Source organism: Catharus ustulatus, chromosome 24, assembly GCF_009819885.2.
Source record: "Catharus ustulatus isolate bCatUst1 chromosome 24, bCatUst1.pri.v2, whole genome shotgun sequence".
In the NCBI taxonomy this organism is placed as follows: Eukaryota; Metazoa; Chordata; class Aves; order Passeriformes; family Turdidae; genus Catharus; species Catharus ustulatus.
In genome coordinates this window covers 4,902,769-4,926,559 of record NC_046244.1, presented here as the reverse complement: position 1 = coordinate 4,926,559, position 23,791 = coordinate 4,902,769, and the positions used below count along the sequence as shown (strand labels likewise).

Sequence of the window (23,791 nt, the reverse complement as noted above, 5' to 3'; positions counted from 1 at the left end):
TTGCCCTGGCACATCTAAACCCACCCTGTGCTTGCCCCAGCACTGGTGGCAGCTACACCCCAGCACCTGCATCTGTGTGAAGCATCCCAGAGCAGCCTGGTCTTGGGCAGTGGGGTGTAACGGGGTATCCCCTCCAATCCTGCCCTGGGTGCCTCCACAGTCCTTGCACAGTCCCCTTTTTCCAGCTGGGACCATCCCCAATGTCCCCCTGCTCATCCTGCCAAAGCACCAGCCCTGTGCCAGAGGGTCCAGCCCTGATTCTTCATTCTCGGGATCCCAGCCTGCCTCCCCTCCTCTTCTTCACACCCAGAGATCCCAGCCTGCCTCCCCTCCTCCTCTTCTTCACACCCAGAGATCCCAGCCTGCCTCCCCTCCTCTTCTTCACTCCTGGGATCCCAGCCTGCCTCCTCTCCTCTTCTTCACACCCAGGGATCCCAGCTGCCTCCCCTCTTCTTCTTCACTCCCTGGGATCCCAGCCTGCCTCCCCTCCTCTCCTTCACACCCAGAGATCCCAGCCTGCCTCCCCTCCTCTCCTTCACTCCCGGGATCCCATCCTGCCTCCCCTCCTCCTCTTCTTCACACACAGAGATCCCAGCCTTCCTCCCCTCCTTCACTCCCTGGGATCCCAGCCTGCCTCCCCTCTTCTTCTTCACACCCAGAGATCCCAGCCTGCCTCCCCTCTTCTTCTTCACACCCAGAGATCCCAGCCTGCCTCCCCTCCTCCTCTTCTTCACACACAGAGATCCCAGCCTGCTTCCCCTCCTCTTCTTCATACCCAGAGATCCCAGCCTGCCTCCCCTCTTCTTCTTCACTCCCTGGGATCCCAGCCTTCCTCCCCTCCTCTCCTTGCCCTCCCGGGGATCCCATCCTGCCTCCTCTCACCGTCCCCGCTCAGCACCCGCTCTCCCCTCCCGGGCAGGTGGGGACCGAGTTCACCACCATCCTCTACAACTTCATGTGCAACAGCAGCTGCGTGGGAGGGATGAACAGGAGGCCCATCCTCATCATCATCACCCTGGAGACGAGAGAGTGAGTGGCTGTGGGAGCAGGGATGGGCATTGCTCGGGAATGCTGCGGGAGGGGAAGGGGATGGGGCAGGAATGCTCCCCTCTTGGAGCCAGCTGGGAAAGGGTTGGCACGGAGGGACCAGGGACCCAGCCCAGCAGCTGGAGCCTTCCTCTGCCCCGGGATCTGCTCTTCCCCAGCTGCTGATGTGGTTTGTGCCCGGGTGGGGTCCCGAGGGGAGCAGGGGCACTGAGGGCTCTGTTCTCCCAGCGGCCAGGTCCTGGGGAGGAGATCCTTCGAGGGGCGGATCTGTGCCTGTCCCGGCAGGGACCGCAAAGCCGACGAGGATCATTTCCGAGAGCAGCAAGCCCTGAACGAGAGCACGGCCAAGAACGGCAACGCCAACAAGCGCAGTGAGTCCCTGGCGGGGCTGGGGGCACCCAAAACCCCGGCACTCCTCAAGTTTGGGCTCAAATGCACATCACGGATGATGCTTTGACCTTTCTCCACTAAATCTCTTAAGTTGGACCCCTCCCTCTCCTCGCAGAACTCGCCTGTGCATGGCTCTCATGGCCAGATATATTTATTTATTTATTCATTATTGATAATAAAAAGGAGACACTCCCATGCCAGGCCCCAAGGGAATGGTTTTAGCATCCTGCACAGCTTGAGCTGCTCCCTGCCGTGTTCTGTCTCCCACGACTCCACTAATTCCCTTCCCCTCTCCTTTCCAGCCTTCAAGCAGAGCCCCCAGGGCATCCCAGCACTGGGCACTGGCATTAAGAAACGGAGGCACGGGGAGGAGGAGATGTACTACGTGCCTGTAAGTGTGGGTGAGCTGCAACACGGTCAGAAATGGGCTTGGGACAGCGGTGGCACCGTGCCCTCTGCCAGAAGTACCTTGGGGAGGAGATGTCAGGCATACTGGGGCTGCATAGGCTCCTGTAGGACAGCAGGGCCTGGGGAATAGGAGCAAAAGCATCCAGGGATGCACATGTGCAAGGATTTCCAGCACCCCAAACAGTGCCTGGCCACAGTGACAGTCTGGGTGGAAAAAAGGGGGCATGAGGAACTGGCCAGGTGGGACAGGAATAAAGCAAATCCTGGTCTTGTTCCCTCCTCCAGGTGCGAGGCAGGGAGAACTTTGAGATCCTGATGAAGATAAAGGAGAGCCTGGAGCTGGTGGAGCTGGTCCCACAGCAGCTGGTGGATTCCTACCGGCAGCAGCAGCAGCAGCTCCTGCAGAGGCAGTGAGTCCTGCCACAGCCCTGAGACCCCAGAGCCCTGAGACCCCAGAACCCTGAGACCCCAGAGCCCTAAGACCCTGACAGCCCTGAGACCTTCACAGCTCCTGAGACCCCAGAGCATTGAGACCCCAGAGCCCTGAGACCCTCACAGCCCTGAGACCCCAGAGCCCTGAGACCCTCACAGCCCTGAAACCTCAGAGCCCTGAGATCCTCACAACTCCTGAGACCCCAGAGCACTGAGACCCCAGAGCCCTGAGACCCCAGAGCACTGAGACCCTCATATAGCTCCTGAGACTCCAGAGCCCCTGAGACCCCAGAACCCTGACATCCTCACAGTTCCTGAGACCATCAGAGCACATGAGAACCCCAAAGTCTGAGAGACTCTAACAGCCCCAGAGACCCCCACAGTCCCTGAGACCCCTACAGTCCCTGAGAAACCCCAATCCCCCAGGCCCCTGCAGCCCCCTGAGACCCCCACAGTTCTGAGACCTCTGCCATCACTGAGTCTCCTACAATCCCTTAAATTCTCACAGCCCCCCCCAGAGCCCTGCAGCCCCTCGAGACCCCCACAGCCCCTGACCACCCTTGCTAGTGAGGCTGATGGGCTGGAGGGGAGCTCCAGGCCACAGCAGTGCAGCTCCATCCCAGTCTGACCAGTGTGTTCCCTCCCCAAACAGGAGCCAGCTGCAGACACCTTCCTCCTATGGCCCCGTCCTTTCCCCCATGAATAAAGTCCACGGTGGAGGAATCAACAAGCTGCCCTCTGTGAACCAGCTGGTGGGGCAGCCTGCCCAGCACAGCTCCAGTTCTGCACCCGGCCTGGGCCCCATGGGTACGTCCTCTGTCACCCCTGAGGCTCTCCCTGCTCAGGAGTGGGGGTTATCAGCTCTGGGTGGTGTCTGATGGGTGCATTTGTTGCCACTGCCCAGGTCCTGGGATGCTGAACAACCACCCCATGCAGGCCAATGGAGAGATGAACGGGGGCCACTCATCCCAGTCCATGGTGTCTGGGTCACACTGCACCCCCCCACCACCCTACAACCCCGACCCCAGCCTCGTCAGGTAGGGATGGCACCCAGTGTCCTGTCTGTCTTGTCCTCTGGTCCTTGCTGTGTCCCTTGCTCTAACCTTCCCATCTGTCTGGCAACTGGTCAACTGGCCACTGGCCCCAACTGAGAAATCACTGCTGTTCCTCTCACCTCAGCAACCAAAGCCCAGCTACCAATCAGTCAGAGACCCCCACCCCTCACACACCTCCCTGGAATCCATCCCTGATCAATTAGAAATTAAGTACATCCAAAAGAGGGTCTTGTCCTTCCTGTCCAATGGCAAGTAGCTTTATGAGCTTCCCCCTTCCCCTTCCAGCAACACCTGGAAATGGCTCCACGTGGCTTATTTCAATCAGAAATGCATTAACAGCTCTGCAGGTTTTTAATGTTTTGGCCTTTAAAAAGACCACAGATGCCCAGGGCATGCCCTGATCCCCCTCCCCAGTAGTTTGAGCTTCCTCATATATATAAGTTCCTGAGCCAAAATCTCAGACAATCAGGAGAAAAACATCTGTAGGTTTAGGAATGAACATAACCCCACACTTTGCTTTGACCTCAGTGGCAGTGGAGGTCCCACCCTTGGAGCTCTCCACATCCCCCACCTGACATGGTCTGTGCCACAGAGATGGGACACAGCAGTTGTTCATGAGAACTTAATGCCACTTTATTTTCCAAACTTTCTCTGCAGTTTTTTAACAGGATTGGGGTGTCCAAACTGCATCGACTATTTCACCTCACAAGGGTTACAGAATATTTACCACCTGCAGAACCTATCCATAGAGGTAAATGCTTTGGGGAGATCTGTTCTTACCACTTGTTTCCAGCAGCTGTTGGTCTGAAAAGCAAAACCAAAACTGTTTTGGAGGAAGGCAAACCTGTGCCCCAACCCCTCACACAGAACATGTGTTCCCAGGATTGATGTCTGTCATTCCTGCCCCCTTGATGGTCCTTCAGAGGTAGCTATTGCTTGGTGAAAATCACAACCAGTCCCAAAAAATTACAACCAGTCTCAACTGTTTCCTCCAGACTCTCAGAAACAACAAAGATCAAAATCCCCAGGCCAGAGCTCAGGGAGATTTTCCACCTAACACAGAGAACACAGCTGAGGTGCTCAGTGGAACACCCCAAATCCCACAGAGCCAGCAGGGACACCTTACTGCATCTCAGGGAGGTTTAATCTGGTCTCACCTCTTCCCCTGCTAATCTTTAAGATGAAACAAGGGAGTTGAGCCCAGGGCATTTTTATTAAGGGACATCTGGAATGAAATAGCCCAGGTCAGGCAAAAGCTGTCAGAAAAAGCATGGAAATAAATACCTGTGTGTGCCCAGAGCATCAGCCTCTGCTGCTGCCACACTGTGGTGCTGCTACCAGGGACAGCACCAGAGCCAGAGCTTCCCCAGCCCATCAGAGGAACAAGAAAAAGGAAAACAAAAAATAATCCTGAACCCTTTGAGGTGTGGCAAGCCCTGTAAATCCTGGAGTTGGTGTTTTGGCTGAGACAGAGCTCCTGCCCACCCTGTTTTGACCCCATTTTGCCCCAGGCAGGTGGAGCAGTGTCCCTCCCTGGCAGCTACAGGAGAGATGATGATTTGTCGCTGGTGGCTGGGGCCAGTTGTGTAACCTGAGCCTGGTTTTGGACCATTTGCTGAACTAACTCCATGACTGTCTGTCAGCTGTCCAAGGAAACATTTAGGAATGGCCAAAACTTGTGTCAGGGCAGAGCTGTGTGTCTGACTCGGCGTTTGTAGCTACTAATTGCATACTCGCTGTCTGCTCCGGTTAACGCTCCCGTGAGTCTGTGTTGGCATTAACATGGATCCCTGGCAGTTCCCCCTGTGCTGCTGTGTGTCCTGGCACATGTCCCCAGGCTGAGGCCACCCACCTCTCCTGGTGGCCACCTCAGTGCTGCTCCAGCAGGAGCATTCCCAAATGCACAAGCACAAGGATGCTCCACACGCTGCTCTGCAGTGTTCAAGGGGATGATCCCTTCCTCTCCTCCCATTTCCACATCAGTCTGATGTGACCCCCTCCCAAAAAAACAACAACAAGTGTCCAACCTGCAAAGCTGCAGTTGAGTAATTGAGTTACAAATGAGAAATTGCCCTGGGGATGATGCACCCATGGCCAAGGTGAGGTCCAGCCTTGCTCTTGGGCACCTATTTAACATCAGATGTTGCTCATTTATTGGGCAGCTCCTGTCTTCTTCTTGGGTGCTGGTGATGGCAGCAAGCAAAGCAAAGCAAAATAATAAAAGCAATGGCAAAAAGCACCAGGTCTCCCCAGTACATGATCTTAAATAGGATCTGCCCCCCCAAAAGTGTGACCTGGGGGTGCAGGGCTGTCTCCTGCAGGCGCAGCCACATCCCTGCGCTGTTGTCCCCGCAGGATCTCGGAGCACTGAAGATCCCGGAGCAGTACCGCATGATCATCTGGCGGGGCCTGCAGGAGCTCAAGCAGAGCCACGACTACGGGGCCCAGCAGCTGATCCGCTCCAGCAGCAACGCCTCCACCATCTCCATCGGCAGCTCGGGCGAGCTGCAGCGGCAGCGGGTGATGGAGGCCGTGCACTTCCGCGTGCGCCACACCATCACCATCCCCAACCGCGGCGCGGCCGACGACTGGGCCGACTTCGGCTTCGACCTCCCGGACTGCAAATCCCGCAAACAGTCCATCAAGGAGGAGTTCACGGAGGGAGAGATCAACTGAGGGGCTCTGGAGATGCTGTTGGGGTGATAAACCATCCCCTACCTTGAAATGTGTTTGAGGCCTTGGGCACCTGGAGGAGTTTGATTTTGTTATCCAGGGGAACTGCAGGCCCTGAGCCAGGCAGGAGGTGCCTGCCCTGGGGAGGAAACTGGAGGTGAGGAGGAGGAGGAGGAGGAAGAAAAGGAGGAGGGCAGCCAAGCCAGCTCAGCAGCTGGAGCAGGGTTTCTGCCTGCCCGTGGCACAGGAGGCACTGTCTGGTTTGTGTTTTCCTGGAGCATCCCTGCATCCAGCAGGGTAAGGACAGCTCGTTTTTCTCATCCCTGCTCATTGTCCGTGTTCCCCGTGGTGTCCCAAACTCTGAGGGCTTTGTCACTGCACTCAGCCCTGCCCTGTGCAGGCAGCACCAGGGACTGGTGTGAAGCCACGTCCTGCTTTTCCATGGACTGCCAAATGCACCCCTTCCCTCAGCTCTCTGTAGAGCCAGACCCTGTTTGTCCATTACCAATGTGTTCTTGTACTTAAAGGTTGGTGTATATAAACAGAATGTACATACAGTAAACTCATTGTGCTGTAAGGAAAGATTTATTTTCATGTAAGCTATAAAAATTGATACTGACTCCTGAGACACTGCAGTGTCAAGTAAATTAATTTCATGTTGTAGCATGTAAACATGCAGAGAATCCTGTCTCCAGCCTTATCTATTCAAAATTCTGGTTTTTTCTTCCTCTGACTCTCTTGCATGCAGTTGTGGAGGAGGGGGAAAGCCAGTGATTGTCCTGGGAAGTCAGAGGTTTGGATAACCCCTCCCTGCTCCCTTAGGGAGCTTTGTTGACAGGTCAGACCTGCCAAGCTGGAATGCCATGGTGTAAATTCCATCTTTTTGGAGCATGGCATGGACTGACTTCCCAATTCTCTTCTGTTCCTTATCATTTTTCCCATCTGTAATTTCTCTGTTGATTCAGACAGGGAAAAAAGCCTGGACAGAAAGCAAGGACACAAATAGGCGTGTTCCCTCCTTGAATGTTTATTCCCTACACATTTGGGAAGGCACTGTCCCACAACAGGTCTTGGAAAGGCACTGGAAATCACAGGAGCCGTCACTGTGGGAGGGAGGGCAGGGAGCTGCTGCATCTGCCCCCTCAGCCCTGAGATTTTGGGCAGCCTGAGGGAACCTGCACAGAGATGATGTCACCCAGCACATTCCCACTGCTGCATTCTCCCTCTGGAGGCCTCCAAAGGCAGCCCTGCACCTGCTTCCCCTCACCCTCAGGCTGGGCAAGGGGCTGGATACCCTTCCCAAAGCCCTGGACCCTCGAGCAGAAGAGCTGAAGCTGAAGCTGAGGTGTGATTTCTCCTGCAGGCAGTGGCTGTTCCCTCTCCAAGGGGGACAGGAGTGTGATCACTGGATGTGCTGCACCCACAGCCCTGGGCCAGGGACCCTCCTCCAAGGTCCTGTCTGGGTGTCCCAAGCAGCTCCTTCAGCACACACAGGCAGATTCCTGTCCCTCCTCTCCCTCTGCTGAGCTGCAGTCACCATCCCTGAGGCCATCCCAGCCCTCACAGGGAACTCCCCTGGGTGGCAGACAGTGAATCTGTGTCCCCAGGAAACAGCTCAGTAAAGCACTTTAATGCTTTAAGGCTTTTGCAACAACCACTCCCATTTCCAGTGCTCCTGGGGCTGCTCCTGGCAGTATTAATGGATCACTCTGTGGTAGGAATTGTATTTTTTGTAATGTTATCCTTGGAAAATGTGTTATTTTTATAGCTGTGGTTTCTCTTTTGTTTTGTTTTGGGTTGTTTGTATGGTTTTTTTGGTTTTTTTTTTTTTTTTTTTTTTTTAACACAATAAAAGCACATGTGGGAATTGCTGCATCTGGAAATTACAATTGGACAGAAAGTGTCCTCCTAAACCACAGTAAACGTTCACCTTCACCTGCAGGATTTCAAAGGGCCTGAAGCTATTGAAACAAAAAAGAAACCCATCATTGAGTACTAAACTGCTACAGCAAGTACAGAGAGGCAAAAACCAGCTTCTGGATACATAAAACTTTTTTTTTTTTCCTCAATAAATAGCTAAAAAATAGTGAATGAAATGGAGGACAAGCATTAAGACACAGTTTTTCTGAGCTTGAAAATTTCCCAGAGAGAACACAAATGTCACCACTATTTCTAGTTTTAGGAGTATATATTCCATAGGTAGAAACTGGAAATCGATTGAACTAAAGGTTCTTGCAAAAAGTTCATAAATTAATGCCTTGAAATGGAAGAAGTCAAGAATGTTGTTGCAATTCAATAAAAATACAAAAAGAAAAGGTTTCAAATGATCTTGAAAATTGGCATGTGAGAGCCAGACAGGAACAGTCAGAACCACACATGACAAAGGCAGAGACACTGACTGGCTGTGCCTTCTGCTGGGGTCTGTGTCCCAAACAGGATCACAGAACCCCACACTGGTTTGCTTGTAAAGAACCTTGAAGCTCATCCCATCCCCTGCCATAGGTCAGGACACTTTGCAATATCCCAAGCTCTGTCCAACCTGGCCTTGAACACTTCCAGGGATGGGGCAGCCACAGTTTCTCCAGGATATCCATTCCAGCCCCTCATCACCCTCAAATGGAAGAATTTCTTCCATATATCCAATCTAAACACACTCACAGCCCAGATGCTCCTGGTTTTTGAGCATTACATCACCTCACTTTGGCACTGCTGGGAAGGCACCTGCTTGTGACTTCTCCTCCAAGGGGAGACTTCTCCTCCAAGGGGAGACTTCTCCCTCCTCCCAGCTATTGCTGGTCCTACACCACCCTGCCTGGCCTGAGGAGCACCACTCTTCTCCCAGGAAAACAGCTCTGTGGCCAGCAGCACCCTCCAGGAGGAAAAGCCACCTGGATGAAACCACACAGAATTTCCTGCAGGCTCTGGCTGATGTAGCAGGAACCCTGCACCGCTCCAGCACCGAGTGCTCCTGGTTCAGAAGTGCCTCTGTCTGCTTGGCATTCCCAGTGGGAACACCAAAAGTGCCATCCAGGCTTCTGTTGAGGCCACTGGGTGGGAAGTCCTCCCTGTGTCCCAGCTGAGTGGTTGTCACACGAGCTCAGCCTTGGCTCCAGCTGGATCTGTGCTGTGCAAGTCCACGGCAGATCTGTTCCTCCAGGACTGCTCAGCTGCTGCAGCGACCTGGATCACCCAGAGGAACTGCTCCTTGGTGACCATGGGGGGCTCCAGGCCTGTGGGACAGCAACAAAGCCCTGGATGGAACCTGTGGTGACCTGGGAGCACAGATCCCACCACAGCAGCTCCTGGTGCTGGGGCCACAGGGTTTAAAACATTTCAGCCCCCCCCTCTGCCCTGTCAGTGCAGCCACAACAACTGAAATACTGTTGAACAAAAATCACCTGGACTAGATGATCCTCAAAGCCTCCTCCTCCCCAACCCACTCCATGATTCTGTGATTTTTATCTCTTCTGGGCAGCCAGGAGCCCAGGCAAGGGTCTCCTGGTTGTCACAAACAGCTGTTTTCATCACAAAGGACAGTAAGGTCCAAGGCAGTTTCTCCTCCCAACTCCCATTTCTTCCCAGTAGTTTCAGATCATCAACCCCCACCCATCTCCATGACCTGACACAGTGCATTCCCCAACAAAATCATCCAAAGCAACACCAGCCATCAGTTCAAGCCTTGTCCCACCTTTCAGGGTTCTCAGGAAGTGCCGGAGGAGCTCCCTGTACGCGTCTCTGTAGCGCTCAGCTTGGCTCTGGGGACAGATGGACACAGAAGTCCCATGCTCTGTGATGCCCAAGGGGTTCTGGTTGTCCACCCTTAAAGTCCCTTGAGACCCATGAACCTGAGGGAAGGAGCATAACAGGGAAGAACATGTTTTCAGTTATCACACTTACACCTGACCAGGTTAGAGAAGCCCTGGTTTGTAAAAACAAGACAAAAGTAGGTTCTGAAATGAGTTCACCTGCCCCAGTTCTGGTATGGCTCAGACACAACAGAAACACCATGGATGTGCTGTAGTGTGATACCTCACCTGAGAAAAGCCCCTTTTCTAAGTGTTTAACAGAAACTCCTCCCCAAGACCAGCCCCCATAGCTGTAATTATTCATGAATGTAGGAATTTACATTTTTCTTCCCCTTTCATATGCTGAATTCCTGCTACACAGCTGAGACCATCCTGGAAAAGACAAAGGAAATCTGCACAATTTCAGCCCCAGGAGAGCTGACACCAGTTCCTGCTCTGGTATGATTCATGCAGCTCCTAACACCACAGAATGCATGGAACAGAGGGACATTTTGGGTGAGAAAAGAGAAAGTGGATGGTAGACTGAAAAAGGACAAGAAGCCACTGCTGCTGAGGCAACAGCCCAACAAACAGATGTGGCACTCAGAGCTCTGGGTAACAAGGTGGGGATTGGTCACAGGTTGGATTCAATGATCCTGGAGGTCTTTTCCAACCTCAGTGATGCTGTGACTCTGTCACAGAAGGGTTTGGGGAAATGTGCTGCAGGTACACTCAGAGGGGAAAATTGTGCTGGGCTGTGGAGTCACAACAGACTTGCCTGAGCAGCAGGACCCACCTCCAGCCGCTGGTCACAGCTCCTGGTGCAGTGCTGGCTGACATCCAGAGTGACAATGGCCCCGCTGGGGAACTTCATGCTGATGGTGACCGTGTCCACGTCCCCCAGGCAGCCCATGTCTGGGGACAAAACAGGCCTGGCTCACCCCAGGAACAGCAAACCAGCATGTTCTACAGCTACAAACTGCTCTTCCTTCAGGAGGTGACACTGGCTTCGTGACACCTTCCCACAGGACACACTGGTGACAGCACTCCAGCTGCTTCACCAGCCTTCCTGATGGAACACAGGCAGTTCTGCAGGAACACAGCCCCAGGCCCAGCTCCACCTTCCCAGCCTGCAGCTCCCTAACAAGGGCACCCACCCGTGCTTCCAGGATCAGGCAACTTCCAGCTTGTTGCTGGAGCGAGGCAGAGTGTACAGAACCCTCCTGGAGGGCTCTTCTTTGCTACCCTGCAATGCTGTGCCATGGAGGAGACTGCTGCATCCTGCCCCTCCTCACCCCAGCCAGCCAAGCTTGGAAGCTGCTGCAATTACCTTAATTAAAACTCTACATTTCCATTTCAAAAATGGCAGCTTCCACCTTTTATGGTTCATTTAAATGAGTGTGGTAACCCAGAGCGTGCACATCAGCGCAGTATGACCTAGAGCAAACACACAGCTTTGTGCTGGGATCCACAGGGAAGAGCCAGAGAAAGCAGAGAATGAACATTTCATTGACATTCTTGTGAGCTCAAACCTTTGCTCAGTATTTTCTGCACTCTGGTTCCAAATCTGGTGCTGTGCAGAGTAATGCTCAATGATAAACTGCATTGCAACAGCTTCACATTAGCAGGAGATTCACCAGATTCAGAGATCTCACCAAATACTCCCAAGGAACCTGCCTTCTGTTTCACCAGCCTCTTTATTCAACTGCTCAATGATGGAACAACTGTCATGGCTATCATGCTCTCATTCATTCTTTCTTTCCAGTTTTAACACTGAAGTCCAGAGGTACCCAATAAACCATCAAGAGATTCATTCTTACCTGCACAGAAGGCATGACCCAGGGAAAATATTGTATCTGGCACAGTCTCTCCCAACAACAAACTGATGGTATCTATGTCATGCACGGCAGCATTGTAAAAAATTCCACCTGGAAGAACCAAAACTGGGCATTAAGGTCTTCATATTGAAACCCAGAGCCAATGTACATTTCTGAGCTGCACAGAGATGGTGTAAAATGCCCCCACAGTGAAGAAAGTAGTACTAAATGGACAAAAAAAATGCATGGAAATTAAGTTTGATAAAGAAAACACTCCACCTAAAACACTCCTCCCCATGGATCTTAAGGCTATACAAAACTCAGGGGAATTCCCACAGAACACAGACATTTTCAGGACAGGTAGGACAGATTTTGGATCAATCTGGTTTGGTTAAGGTGTCTCTGCCCATGGTAGGGGGCAGAACAGATGAGCTTAAAGGTCCTTTCCCACCCAAACTATCCCATGACTCTGAGTCAAGCCCAGACTCTTCAGCAGGAACCTGCTGGGTACCTGAGGCTTTGAGCAGGCTCAGAGAGGCTGCTGGATAGAGGCTGCTGATGGTGGATATCCGATGGATCCTGCCCAGGGCCCGGCTGTCCCGCACCTTCTTCAACAAGAACTGCAGGGCTGGGTCAAAGCGCCTTCCAAGGGAAACAAGGAATGAGGTGAAACCAAGCTGATTTGAGAACAAAGTCAGGAAAGCCTGAACAATCAGTGTTGCTTCCAGACATGTGATTTTATCAAGAAAACCACTGGTCTTACTTGTAGAACCCACACACGAGTGGCCTCCCACACCTGTCGGCCTCATCGAAACAGGATTGTGCTGTCTGTCTGTCCAAGCTGGGCAGCCCCTCGCAGAACACACCTTTACCTGTGCAAAACAGGACACACAGGGGGCTCAGGGGAGACACAGCTGCACAAAACACCTTCATCTTGCAGCAATGTACACAGCTCGTTACATTTCTGGTTTTGATGGCATTTACCCCCTCTGCCTGCCTGCTGTGGTTCCAGCTGGCCCAGACCCCAGAGAGGGACTGGTTTGGTGACAGCTTTTCTGTGAGTCCTGCTGGGGTTTTAGGATGAGACACTGCCTAGTCCTACTGGGATCAGCACAGCACAAACCCCACTGGTGTCCAGCCATTGACATCAACAGTGATCTCAGTCACTTTAGTTACACAATTAGAGACCTGCACAGCTTCAGGGCTGCTGCTGAAACACAAGCACACTCACAAGTGCACATCAACAGGCACAGGGAAAAGCTGAATGTGCAGCTGCTCCTCTTACCTGCTCGTAAGGCATCTCTCACCATCTCAGGGGCCTCATCAGGTGGGGAACAAATAATGGCTCCACAGACTCTGCAGGAATCAAGAGAGATCTTCAGTGAGGATGAGGTTTTCACTAAATCAAACAATACTCAAAAGTTCTTTTTGGTTACAGTTAAAAAAACCTAAAACCCCATTGCTCTGGAAGAGCCAGCTGGATTATAGAAGGAACCTGGTGCCCACTTCAAGGATGAAATATAGTGACACACATAGGTTAAAATCACAAGTGGCACAAAGGAATTGTACTGCTTTTCCTGTATCTTCAAGGAGAAAGTCTTTTAAAGGTTTCCTTTAAAGAGGATCTAAATCCTGTCAGTTAACACACACACAGAAATCTGAAGTATTTATGTGGCAGAGCTGCTGATCTTGCATCTTAGCTTCCTGTGATTCTTTACTTTCTAATATCAAATCAGCCTTTCCTAAAAGCTCTGCCTTTTGCTCCTGCAATATTTTAGACCTGACAGTAACAGCACTTTAGGGTTGTTACAGTTGTTCAGCTCAACTGTAAAGCAAAACACCCCAATCCTCCCTATTTACACCAACCCTCCCTCATCTCAGAGCCCCAAGAGCCACCAAACTCAGCCAACTGCTCTGACACAGGAAAACTGGCAGGCAGCAGGGAAGGTGTCGTTTATCACTGGGAATGGAGGAAATTTTTTTTTAATATATTTTTTAACAAAACTGCCTGTAATTAAACACCTCCAAGTTTCCTTTAATCTGGGTATATAAGCCCAGTTGAGCTTCTCAGAGACTCCTGAAGGATGACAAAAGGGCCCCTCACTCCCACATGTATCACCAGAGGCACAGACTGGGGCTGCTAGTTTCCCAGAGGGGAAAGCAAGGCTTGTATGGATCCCCCCGCCCCGAGCAGCGGCACACACAGGAGCTCCTGGCTGTCAGTACCGTGGATCACTGAGTGCAATCACAGCATCCTGCTGCTGCAGCACCTTGGTGCCAGCCGGGATCTCGGTGCCAAAGGCACGTTGCAGCTCCTCCAGTCGATTCTCCACCACGTACAGCAGGCAGCAGCCCGTTTCCTCCAGCAGGCTTTGCAACAAGGCTTTGCTCACAAGCCCTGCGCCGAAGAGCACGAGGCCAACACCACTGTGACATGAGGGGGGTGTTGAGCTGCTGGAGGCAGCAGGTGCAGGCCCACTTTGGCCAAGAGGTGCAATCCTGGTGTGAAAGGTGGCCAGCGGTGAGGGGTGGCTGGCAGAGGTGGAGGGTGTGGGGTCACCCCTGTGTGTGGCAGAGATGGGGTGCTGGGGAACCAGCAGCTTGTGGTAGGAAGGAGGAGAGGGGACCATGCTGTAGCCGGTGCTGGATCCAGTGGTGATGAGGAAGGAGGGATGGGAGAGCAGGGAGGGCACGTCCAGCGGGAGGGGCAGGCTCAGGCTGGAGTCAGGATCTGCAGAGCTGAGGAGACAGAGATCCAAGAATAAGAGAATATCCTGAGCTGGAAGGGACCCCACAAGGATGATCAAATCACACTCTAAAGAGTAACACCCTGCATCAGAACACCCCAAGAATGCCACCATATGTCTGAGGATGTCGTCCAACTGGTTCCTGCATTCCAGGTGAGACAGATAATTAAAGAATCATGGTTGGACAAGACCTCCAAGAGCATCAGGGAAAACCTTTGATGAACACCCCCTTGTGAACTAAACCACAGCACTAAGTGCCACCCACAGCTCCCTCAGCCTCTCCTCATAAGACTGACCCCCCAGACCCTTCCCCAGCCCTATGTCCCTCTCTGGACACGCTCAATGTTTCCTTTGTAGTGAGGGACAGAACTGGACACAGCCCTCGAGGGGCCTCAGCAGTGCCCAGCACAGGGGGACAGATACTGCCCTGGTCCAGCTGGGGACACTGAGATGGGGTGGGTGAGGCAGGGAAGGCTGAGTGAGCCCGAGATGGGGTGAATGAGGCAGAGAAGGGCCGGGTTAGCCCGAGATGGGGTGAATGAGGCAGAGAAGGGCTGGATGAACCCGAGATGGGGTGGGTGAGGTGGGGAAAGGCCGGGTGAGCCCGAGATGGGGTGAATGAGGCAGAGAAGGGCTGGGTTAGCCCGAGATTGGATGAATGAGGCAGAGAAGGGCTGGATGAGCCCGAGATGGGATGAATGAGGCAAAGAAGGGCCGGCTGAGGCCGAGATGGGGTGAATGAGGCAGGGAAGGGCCGGGTTAGCCCGAGCAGCGCTGGGTGAGGTGGGGAAGGGCCGGCTGAGCCCGAGCAGCGCTGGGTGAGGCAGGGAAGGGCCGGCTGAGCCCGAGCAGCGCTGGGTGAGGCAGGGAAGGGCCGGCTGAGCCCGAGCAGCGCTGGGTCCCTCACCGCAGCCCCGGGGCGCGCAGCCCGAGCTGCCGGAGCAGGCGGCGGTTGCGGCAGTGGCGGCCCGAGCTGAGGTGCTCCAGGATGCGGTCGCGGCGCACCCTCAGCGGCAGCTGGCACGGGGTGCAGAACAGCGTCTCCACGGAGCCCGCCGGGCTCGGCCCCGCCGGCTCCCGCCGCACCGACAGCTCCGAGAACTCGGCCGCGTAGTCGTGCAGCGTCTTCCTCCTCCGCCCCATGGCCCGGCCCCGCTGACTCGGAAGCGGAAAGCCCGCCCGCCTCACGCCGTTGCCGGGCAGCGGCCCCGCTCCGAGCCCGCGGCCCCGGGAGAGCCCCGGCTCCAGCCCCAGATGGAAACCGATAGCGGTTCGCAGGAACCAGAGCTCACCGAAACCATGGGACAGCTCCAGCAGGAGCTGCGGAAAGCCAAGGATGACCACAACATGGCCATAGGTACCGCGGGAGGTGGCCGGAGCACACCTTTACCTGCCTAGGTCTCATTCAACTCGGCTCCTTTCACCTTCGAGACATTACGGGGTGTTGCTCACAGGCTGAAAAGCCGCTTGTTTTAAAAACACTTTCTTTCTCCTCTTGGAAGTGCAGAAGATGAGAAATCCCGGCAGAGAAAGGCCTGAGCAGAGTGGCAAAGCAGGGCTTGAGGTGCCCGCTCTGCATCCTCAGAGCAGCACCCACCTCACGCAAAGCCGGATTTTTATTACACGTGGAATCACAGAATGGTTTGGGTTGGAGGGACCTTAAAAATTATCCAGTCCCACCCCCAACATGGGCAGGGACACCTTCCACTACCCCAGGTTGGTCACAGCCCTGTGCAGCCTGGCCTTGGACACTTCCAGGGACGGCACCCTGTGCCAGGGCCTCACCACCCTCACTGGGAAGAACTTTTCGTAATATCCCGTCTAACCCTGCTCTCTTTCAGTGTGAAACCATTCCCCTTGTCCTGTCACTCCAGGCAATTGTAAACAGTTTATATTTGTTGTCAGCTCCTTGTGCTACTGGAAGGCCACAGGTCACCCTGAAGTGAAACCACCTTTCCTTCTCCAGCCTGTACAAGCCCACCTCCCAGCAAAGCACCACAAACCACATTATCACAGTGGCTGCAGCATTAATATGACCTGAGTCTTTCCACAGTGGCTTTGCTTATGCTCACCTGAAAAAAGCAGCCACAGAGCATTCAGCAGGGATTTGCTTTGCTAACAGAGTATTCTCCCACTTTACAGGTGCCATCTCTTCCTTGCAAAGACAGATGGAGATCCAAGAATCCGAGATTCGGAGAATGAGATCTGAAAAGGATTTGCTCCAGAAGCAGCTCAGAGATCGGGAAGATCAGATCCAAGCTGTGTTTGACAAAGTATGGCCCAAGTGTGTGGTGGCCATGGCTAGCAGGAGACGTGGCAGCTGGGAATTTGGGAGTTTTGCAACATATCCCTCTCTCATAGGCACCTGTAACTGAGAAAACTGAAGTGTGAAATATTCTCCTTCCAGTTTTGCAGCCTGACAGAAGAACAGAGGCAGGAAGAAGTTACAGCAATGATGGAGGAGGAGAACCTCAACCTTCAAAAGGTGAATTCGTGCAAAGCCTCTACAGAAAAGTCTGGTATTTTCTGCTTCACTGGGCTGGTTTTAGGGCTGGTGGAGTTTGGCAAACTACTCAATCCAAGTAGTTTCCGAGAAAACACCAAATAATAACAGCTACCAGTACTGGTGAGGTTGTTAGTCCACAGATTCTGCTTCAGAAGCATTTGAACAAAATAGTGGGAAAATGAAGCCAAGCTTGTTCACTCTCTTCTGCCCAGTGACAGCTGAATTTCTGTATCTTCTCAGATTGTTACAGAGCAGGAATCCCAGCTGGCTGAGCAGAACAAGCTCATCAGTGAGTTAGAGGAGACAATCAGCCAGCTGCGGGCCGAGGCTGTGACCACCCGCCTCCAACTCCTGAAGCACAAACAGACCCAGAAGGAGATGCAGAGCCAGGCTGAGGCACTGCAGCACAAGGAGCTGCAAACCAGAGTGGCACTGGAGCAAATCAGCAGCAAGGTAAGCATGGCCTCTCTCACCTCAGAGCCCTGTCTCCCTCTTGGGACACATCTGGGAATCTCAGTCAGGAGCAGGCAGCTCTTGTGTCACTTAAAAAGAAAACAGACCTCAAATACCAGAAACCCTTGAGAAATGTGAGTTCACATCAGTTACATCACCAGATTTCTAACATCTTTCCAGACCCAAGGTAACAAGAATCACATTAAAGTCATCTCATGTGCCTGGTGCTGAGTGAAAAGCCTCAGCCCACCTAGACCCACGTAATTTCCACAGCACTTTCAGTGAAGCCCAAACTGCCTGTAATTTCACATAAACACCTTCCACATCATCATTCACCAGTCCTTTACCCAAGCCTGACAGCACAGTCTCTGTAAATCCATGCAAATGCCAAGGAATTGCACATAAAGACTGAACACACCTGCTCTCCTCTTTTATCCCAAGTTTGAAAGGTATCGAAACAAAGTAATCCAGGCTGTGTTCAGTGCAGAGGGCAGCCGGGACCCCGTTGCCGAGCTCACGGACAACGAGGTGCTGGAGGCAATGCAGGTATGTGGCTCTTCCAGACAGCTTCCAGCAGCCAGGAAGGGACTGCTGAGGTAAGAGAACACTTTGCAGTGCTGCTCTCAGCCTTCCCACCTTTTTACATATCTCTGATTTTTCAGAAGATCATTAACGAGTGCCAGCGGAAGAGGAGGAACAAGGGTAGCAAGGTGTCACTGCAAAGCAGCGACAGCTGCGCGGGATCACCTGCCGTAGGAAAGAGAAGGAACTCCATCAGATCAGAAAGGCTCTAATGGCTGAGCCAGAACCCATCACCAGCCTCTGGGTTCTCTCAGCTTAGAGCTGGTGCCTTACAGCAAATTAAACTAATTTTACTGACACCAAGTCCTGTGGGAGTCTCTGATTCAATTGTTTCAGCCAGCTCACAGCACAAGTCACTCTAAGTCCTTGGTCTGTAATAACACTTGACTTCCCAGAGAAGCCTGAAGCACAGGCCAAGGATGGCTTGGCTACAAGCAGCTGGGGAATGTATAATTCCCATTTTTGCTTTGGGAAGTTTCTAAGTGACACAACTGAACACCCACCAATGCCAAAACAAGGGACAGTGGCAGGGCTGCAAAAGCTGTTTTATTTTTCCATTCCATGTGCAAATCCCAACATGGGGATGTATCTGACATAGCAGCAGTTCAGTTAGAGGTCTGAGACATCATTTTTACCAGAAGAGAGTCAATTTGGGTGTCACCCTGGCTTAGAGAAAGGTGTGAGTTCACACCAATGCTCACCCACACATACAGGTCACCCACAGACTGCCAAATGAGAACTGCTCCAACTACCTGTAGTTTGGAACATAAAAATATGTGGGTGGGGCTCCAGGAGGGTCACTCTAGGCACCAGTGCTTGTATTCTGGCTCTGGGGACAGGGAGTTCAGTTGGAGGCAGCTCTGAATGAACCTGAACCTCCTCAGCAAGAACAAAGCCAGTACTAAATCACAGTAACTCTCTGGGCACAAAGGTCACTACAATTCCCACAGAGGATGGCCCTGAAATGCAGTGGGACACACAAACCCTGCAGCTGACTCAACAAACCCCTTAAAAATGGAAGGTGTGCTCATGCCTGAACACAGAAACCGTCACTTTAAAATGCATCCCTCAAGTTCTGACAGCAATTAAATGCTTCTGACAGCAACTAAACATCCACAGTTACTCCAGATAAAAATAAAATTCTGCAGAACGAGATGTCAGCAAAGTGCTTCGGCATTCTGACTCCAGGTTGTACCCAGCAGAGGACCTCAGTTCCTGCCAATTACTGCATTTTTCTTCTGCCAAAATAATGATCCAGATGAAACACCGGAAGGAAAAAGTGATCTTGCAGAAAAATGTGACTGTGCTTGCTTTAAACATCCTAATGATTTTCTCTACTGCATTCTGACATCCAACACCTCCTCTGCCTCCAGTCCATGTTTGAAGATGCTGCTCTTTCTGCCCAGGCCAAACACTGAAGATCTCTGTGAAGGATGAAATTCTCCTTGCTCATCAAACTCTGAAGCCATTGCCTTCCCAGCAGGATACTCTGCATCTTGTCTTTAAAAACCCAATCCATCTCACTGTGCACCAGTTGTGTTGTTGAAAATGTGGAAAAAAACTGAAAAAAGGAAATGGAATCCTCTCCCAGCTCAGGCAGCTGCTAACGGATCACAGTCAGCAGAGAGGAAACTGTGGCCAGGTCAGTTTTTGAAGGATAAAGTACTTTCAAGTTCCCATCCGTGTCCGCCACTCGCACCTGCTCCACCACCAAGGGCAGGTTCAAATTCCCTGGTCCACAGGGAGCATCCAATTCCATATCTGAACCAGAGCCTTCCTTGTTCTCCAAGGTAGATCTGTTCAGCTCTGCAATTTTCTGTTAAAAGCGAAATACAGACAACATCATCAATTCTGTGGCAGAGAATGAATGACAGGGAGTAACAATACTACTAAAATACAAATCAGCTTCTGTGTTGTTCTCAATGCACGTGAGCAATGACACATTTGGCAGGAGCCCCCCCAAGAACAGAAGGATATTTTCCTGAACTCCCTACCAGGATAAGGGTGTCCATCACATCTTTGCAGATCTGTAAACTGGTATCACTTGTCACTTCCAGAAACAGGTCCCGTGTCTCTTTTCTAATCTGTAAGAGTTTCAGAGATGAAGTCAGGACTCAGAGCAGCTTACCCCACAGCCCCCTGGATACATCCCAGTACACAGAGCTGAAGGCTTTCACTCACTTTAATCAGGGACAAAGCTTTGCTGTTCTTTACAAGTCAAAAACCGTATTCTTGCCCTTCAACAAAGCATTTGCACAGGCAGGCTGGTGCTTTGGAACAGATTTCCAAAGGTAATAATTTCCAAATCTGTAATTCCAGATCCTCTCAGTGTGACAGTGCAGCCTATATGATGCAGGCTGTAAGAGTTCATACTTGGACTACAAGCAAAAGTTTCACAGAACTGTATGTCTGAGTTAGAAAGAAACACTGCTTAATTATTAATGTATTTCCATGAATGGGAAGTACCTTTGTTTTCTCACTGTTGGTTATTGGTGGGAAGGAAATCACAGCACCTTCAGCATCCACCAGGCACGGGTAGTTGTCTTTGCCATCCAGCAGCTGCAGGTACCTGCCACGAGAAACAAAGCAACAAGAAGGGAGCGACTGAGAAAGCAGCTGGACACAATGGCAGGAAATAGTGACAGAAAGGAACTAGTGTGTGATCTCTGCAGGAGCAGTGAACAGCACAGGGCAGGGCCACGTGCTGCTTTACAGTCCATCTGCTACTATAGCAAGTTAACCTCATCTCTGATTCCCTCAGCTCACAGCACATGCACCACACACCCTTCAATCCTCTCTGCTTCCCTTCTATCTGCTGTTCTGAACAAATCTGTCACATCCCCAGTGCAGTCACCTAAATTTAAGTGGGAAAACCACAACAAGGCACTGACTTGTGCAGCCCAGAGACGTTCTGACGCTTCTTCTGCTTCCGCTGCTCCTCAGCCTCCAGCTGCAGCTGGCGCAGAAGGTCCTTTGCCTTGATCTCCTTCCGACCCAGGGGCATGATCTGCACCACACAGGAAAACATTTGAATTCAATTTTATTCCAACACCAGGGTTACAACACTTCCCTGTAAGCAAGTCAATAATTAAACAATATTCCTGCATGTTGTCATGCCCTTTTCAGCATGGAAATACTTTCCATTTCACATGGACTGCTTAACACCCACTCGAAAAACAGGCTCAGTCACTAGTGACATCAGTACAACCTCTAAAGGTAAGTTCCTGGAGTTTGTTTTCTAGATTTTATGGGTAAGAAAGTACCCTTAAGCCCTACCTTGAGCTCATCAGGAGGCTGAACACTATACGTCAGAGGAGCTTTGACCAGCTGCAAGTCATGGGTGGCAATGGTGGCCACTGTGCGCTTCTCACAGATGTCCTCATGCAGCTTGGTCTGAAACATAAAGGATGCCGTGGAAATGGATCAAAAAACCACTGTGATTATCCCTCCTATGTGCAGATTCTTCTATATTTAATGTTAGCAGCACTACCAGCCAGGGGAGTGAAACAGAGCCCTTCCCTTCACCTCTATCTCTATTACAGCACAAATGCAAAGATAGCAAAGCCTGACAACATGTGACACGTTTCTCTACAGGAAAACCAAGCAATCCCAAATACTCAAGTCTTGTAACCTGAAAGCAGCTCCACCTGCCACCTAAGGGACAGGCGAGCAGCAGGCCCAGGGACAGGTCTGTGGGCAGATACCTCAGTCACAAAGCTGGGTGTGTAACATGGTTCTAACACAGGTCAGGGAAGCTGGAGCCAATACAGAGATCTCTACACATTGACACAGGGTTATTTTTACCTTTTAACAGGTTCCACAGCACTAACAAGTTGCTGTTACAGTCACAACACAAATGTGAGTGCATCCATTGCCCTCATGGCAATACCTGAGCTCTGATGGGCCCCTCCCAAAAACCAGTTCTGCTGATTTTGGAGTGACTGGGCATGTGCTGCTGTCAGGGACCACTCACCCTGTACCTCAAACTGCTGGGCGAGGAGTTCACCTTAAGTTTCACAAACTCATCTGCTGGAAGGGGCCTAGAACAGTTTATTTCCAACTCCACCAGCAATATTCCCATTCCAAATGAGTACCAGGAGGCTGCAGCTGTTACCTGCATGGTCAGGAACCTCTTGAGAGCATTTCCCGGCTTTAAGTTCACTCCTTTCAGCACACAGCACACGATGAAGGCTCGAACATCTTTGACACCTGGGCTCACTTTGACCACCAAAGGCGCTGGGTTCTCAGAGACGTGCAGAACCTTCACCAGCAGCTTGCTCACCTCTTCCACATCATCCTGCTCCCCGTCCCCACTGTCCTTCTTCTGCTGCTTCTCCCTCTTCTTTTTCCTGACCTCCTCTCTGGCACTGTCGCCCTTGCCCTTCCCACGGCCCCCGGCTCGCAGGTACTCCAGAATTGCCTTCGTCTGGCACCCATTGACCATCTTCTCCAGCCGCTTGTCCCTCAGCTGGTTGCCCCTGAAGTTGGCCTCCTTGAGGCGGGGGCAGTCGGCCAGCGCGGCGGGCAGCTCCCGCAGCTGGTTGTTGGCCACGTCCAGGCTCTGCGGGGGACAGAGACGGGGCGGTCAGGGCTGGACCGGGCTCCGGGCTGTGCTCCGGGCCGGGCTGAGCTCCGGGCCGAGCTCTGGGCCGGGCCGGGATCCAGTCCCACCTTGAGCGCCGGCAGCGCCGCGATGTCCGCGCCCAGCTCGGCCACCTCGTTGTCGGCCGCGTCCAGCCGGCTGAGCAGCGGGAAGGGCGCGGGGGGCCCGGCCGGGGGCAGGAGCCCTCCGGGCAGCGCCCGCAGCCGGTTCCCGGACAGCAGCAGCTCCTGCAGCTGCGGCGCGGCGCGGGCGAGCCCCGGGCCCAGCTCCCGCAGCCGGTTCGCGCTCAGGTTGAGGCTGCGCAGCTGCGGGAAGGCCGGGCCCGCGTCCCCCGAGCCGTCCCCGCTGCCGTCCCCGGTGCCGCCGAGCGCGGCGGGCAGCGCCTCCAGCCCGTTGCCGGACAGGTCGAGCAGGCGGAGCGCGGGCAGGGGCCCGCCCAGCCCCGCGCCCAGCCCGGCCGGGCCCAGCGCGTTGCGGCTCAGCACCAGCGTGTGCAGCGCGGGCAGCGCGGCCGCCACGCCCGGGCCGAGCTCCCGCAGCGCCGCGCAGCCGCTCAGCTCCAGCGACTGCAGCAGCGGCAGCGCCAGCAGCGCCTCCGGCAGCCGCCCGCCGCCCGCCGCCACCCGCTCGGCCACGGCCGCGCCCGCCAGCGACAGCTCCCGCCGCCGCTCCCGCAACGCCGCCTCCAGCTCCGGCCACGGCCCCGCCGCCGCCGCCATCGCGCCCGGAGCCCGCCCGGAGCCGCCCAAGCACCGCCCCGGGAGGGGCCCGGGCCCGCCCTCGGGGAGGTTCCCGCTGGACCCGCGGCGGGAGCTCTAAAAAATCACAGCGCGGTGCCGCCGGGATGGGGCTGAGCGCTGCTCCGGGAGGCAGTGATGGCGTTAGGGCTGGGAACCAGGAAAGCAGCCTTGTTCTCAAGCTGCCCAAGGACAAGAACTAATAACAACGCTTAAACACCTGCTGGGTACGTGACAGACGTGATATTTTCCACAGAAGCATGTTTTCAAAGAGCTGTTGCCTTCTTCGACCAATGAATCTTTTCTACTTTGTTTTTCCACGATCTTCTTTACATAAAGGTCATGGCTTTTTCAATAAATTGCTCTTTCTTGCTGCTTGCAAGAGGGGTCGTGTTGCTGTGTCCTTTCACCGCGGGTCTGCCCCAGCGCTGCCGCAGAGATCCAGGTACAGCACACACAGTTCACACAGGCACAGCTCACACAAATACAACTCACACAGGTCCGGTTACAACACTCACATGTACAGCTCACAGAGCTACAGCACACACTGGTACCA

General features: G+C 53.1%; 4 protein-coding genes across 8 annotated transcripts in view; 2 read left to right on the top strand and 2 right to left on the bottom strand.

Moving 5' to 3' along the window:
- The window catches only part of TP73 (tumor protein p73), a 28,155-nt gene extending 21,467 nt beyond the window's left edge, over window positions 1-6,688 (top strand). For 2 of the 4 annotated variants that reach the window (XM_033079295.2, XM_033079296.2), the window contains 8 exons: window positions 920-1,029; window positions 1,276-1,418; window positions 1,740-1,828; window positions 2,131-2,255; window positions 2,930-3,084; window positions 3,182-3,314; window positions 3,990-4,083; window positions 5,688-6,688. In XM_033079295.2, coding sequence (XP_032935186.1) covers window positions 920-1,029; window positions 1,276-1,418; window positions 1,740-1,828; window positions 2,131-2,255; window positions 2,930-3,084; window positions 3,182-3,314; window positions 3,990-4,083; window positions 5,688-6,008 — 1,170 coding nt within the window. In that variant the 3' untranslated portion in view covers window positions 6,009-6,688. The remainder of the gene's footprint in view (window positions 1-919; window positions 1,030-1,275; window positions 1,419-1,739; window positions 1,829-2,130; window positions 2,256-2,929; window positions 3,085-3,181; window positions 3,315-3,989; window positions 4,084-5,687) is intronic. The other 2 variants (XM_033079297.2, XM_033079299.2) reach the window with 2 other exon arrangements.
- Window positions 4,100-15,497, bottom strand: LOC117006741 (myo-inositol 2-dehydrogenase-like). 2 transcript variants are annotated; one of them, XM_033079302.2, is made up of 9 exons: window positions 15,262-15,497; window positions 13,834-14,346; window positions 12,893-12,963; window positions 12,371-12,479; window positions 12,119-12,249; window positions 11,611-11,718; window positions 10,587-10,705; window positions 9,694-9,850; window positions 4,100-5,316 (listed from the first exon to the last, which is right to left on the bottom strand). In XM_033079302.2, exons 1-9 carry the CDS (start codon window positions 15,495-15,497, stop codon window positions 5,312-5,314), a joined length of 1,449 nt encoding a protein of 482 aa, XP_032935193.1. In that variant the 3' UTR covers window positions 4,100-5,311. The 2 variants fall into 2 exon arrangements, with proteins under 2 accessions (XP_032935193.1, XP_032935194.1); XM_033079303.2 differs by lacking the exon at window positions 4,100-5,316 and adding an exon at window positions 6,572-9,235.
- CCDC27 (coiled-coil domain containing 27) lies at window positions 15,480-18,140 on the top strand. The gene is made up of 6 exons (XM_033079306.1): window positions 15,480-15,711; window positions 16,497-16,627; window positions 16,762-16,839; window positions 17,101-17,313; window positions 17,755-17,859; window positions 17,976-18,140. The coding sequence occupies exons 1-6, from the start codon at window positions 15,609-15,611 to the stop codon at window positions 18,105-18,107; spliced, it is 762 nt and encodes a 253-aa protein (XP_032935197.1). The 5' UTR covers window positions 15,480-15,608; the 3' UTR covers window positions 18,108-18,140.
- A 282-nt stretch (window positions 18,141-18,422) lies between these two features.
- On the bottom strand, window positions 18,423-23,217 carry LRRC47 (leucine rich repeat containing 47). The gene is made up of 7 exons (XM_033079301.1): window positions 22,567-23,217; window positions 22,010-22,456; window positions 21,172-21,288; window positions 20,787-20,902; window positions 20,362-20,464; window positions 19,890-19,979; window positions 18,423-19,711 (listed from the first exon to the last, which is right to left on the bottom strand). Exons 1-7 carry the CDS (start codon window positions 23,215-23,217, stop codon window positions 19,499-19,501), a joined length of 1,737 nt encoding a protein of 578 aa, XP_032935192.1. The 3' UTR covers window positions 18,423-19,498.
- Between the last annotated feature and the right edge of the window lie 574 nt (window positions 23,218-23,791).

Excerpts from the sequence above, each read along its gene's own strand:
- LOC117006741 (XM_033079303.2), bottom strand. The coding sequence starts at position 15,497 with ATGGGGCGGAGGAGGAAGACGCTGCACGACTACGCGGCCGAGTTCTCG. Across the intron at positions 12,480-12,892 it reads GAGAGATGCCTTACGAGCAG|GTAAAGGTGTGTTCTGCGAG; the intron begins GTAAGAGGAGCA and ends TGTTTTGCACAG. Across the intron at positions 9,236-9,693 it reads CTTCCTGAGAACCCTGAAAG|GCCTGGAGCCCCCCATGGTC; the intron begins GTGGGACAAGGC and ends GCTGTCCCACAG.
- CCDC27 (XM_033079306.1), top strand. The coding sequence starts at position 15,609 with ATGGAAACCGATAGCGGTTCGCAGGAACCAGAGCTCACCGAAACCATG. Across the intron at positions 15,712-16,496 it reads TGACCACAACATGGCCATAG|GTGCCATCTCTTCCTTGCAA; the intron begins GTACCGCGGGAG and ends CCCACTTTACAG. Across the intron at positions 17,314-17,754 it reads TGGAGCAAATCAGCAGCAAG|TTTGAAAGGTATCGAAACAA; the intron begins GTAAGCATGGCC and ends TTTTATCCCAAG.
- LRRC47 (XM_033079301.1), bottom strand. The coding sequence starts at position 23,217 with ATGGCGGCGGCGGCGGGGCCGTGGCCGGAGCTGGAGGCGGCGTTGCGG. Across the intron at positions 21,289-22,009 it reads AGAGGTTCCTGACCATGCAG|ACCAAGCTGCATGAGGACAT; the intron begins GTAACAGCTGCA and ends TTTATGTTTCAG. Across the intron at positions 20,465-20,786 it reads AACGTCTCTGGGCTGCACAA|GTACCTGCAGCTGCTGGATG; the intron begins GTCAGTGCCTTG and ends TTCTCGTGGCAG.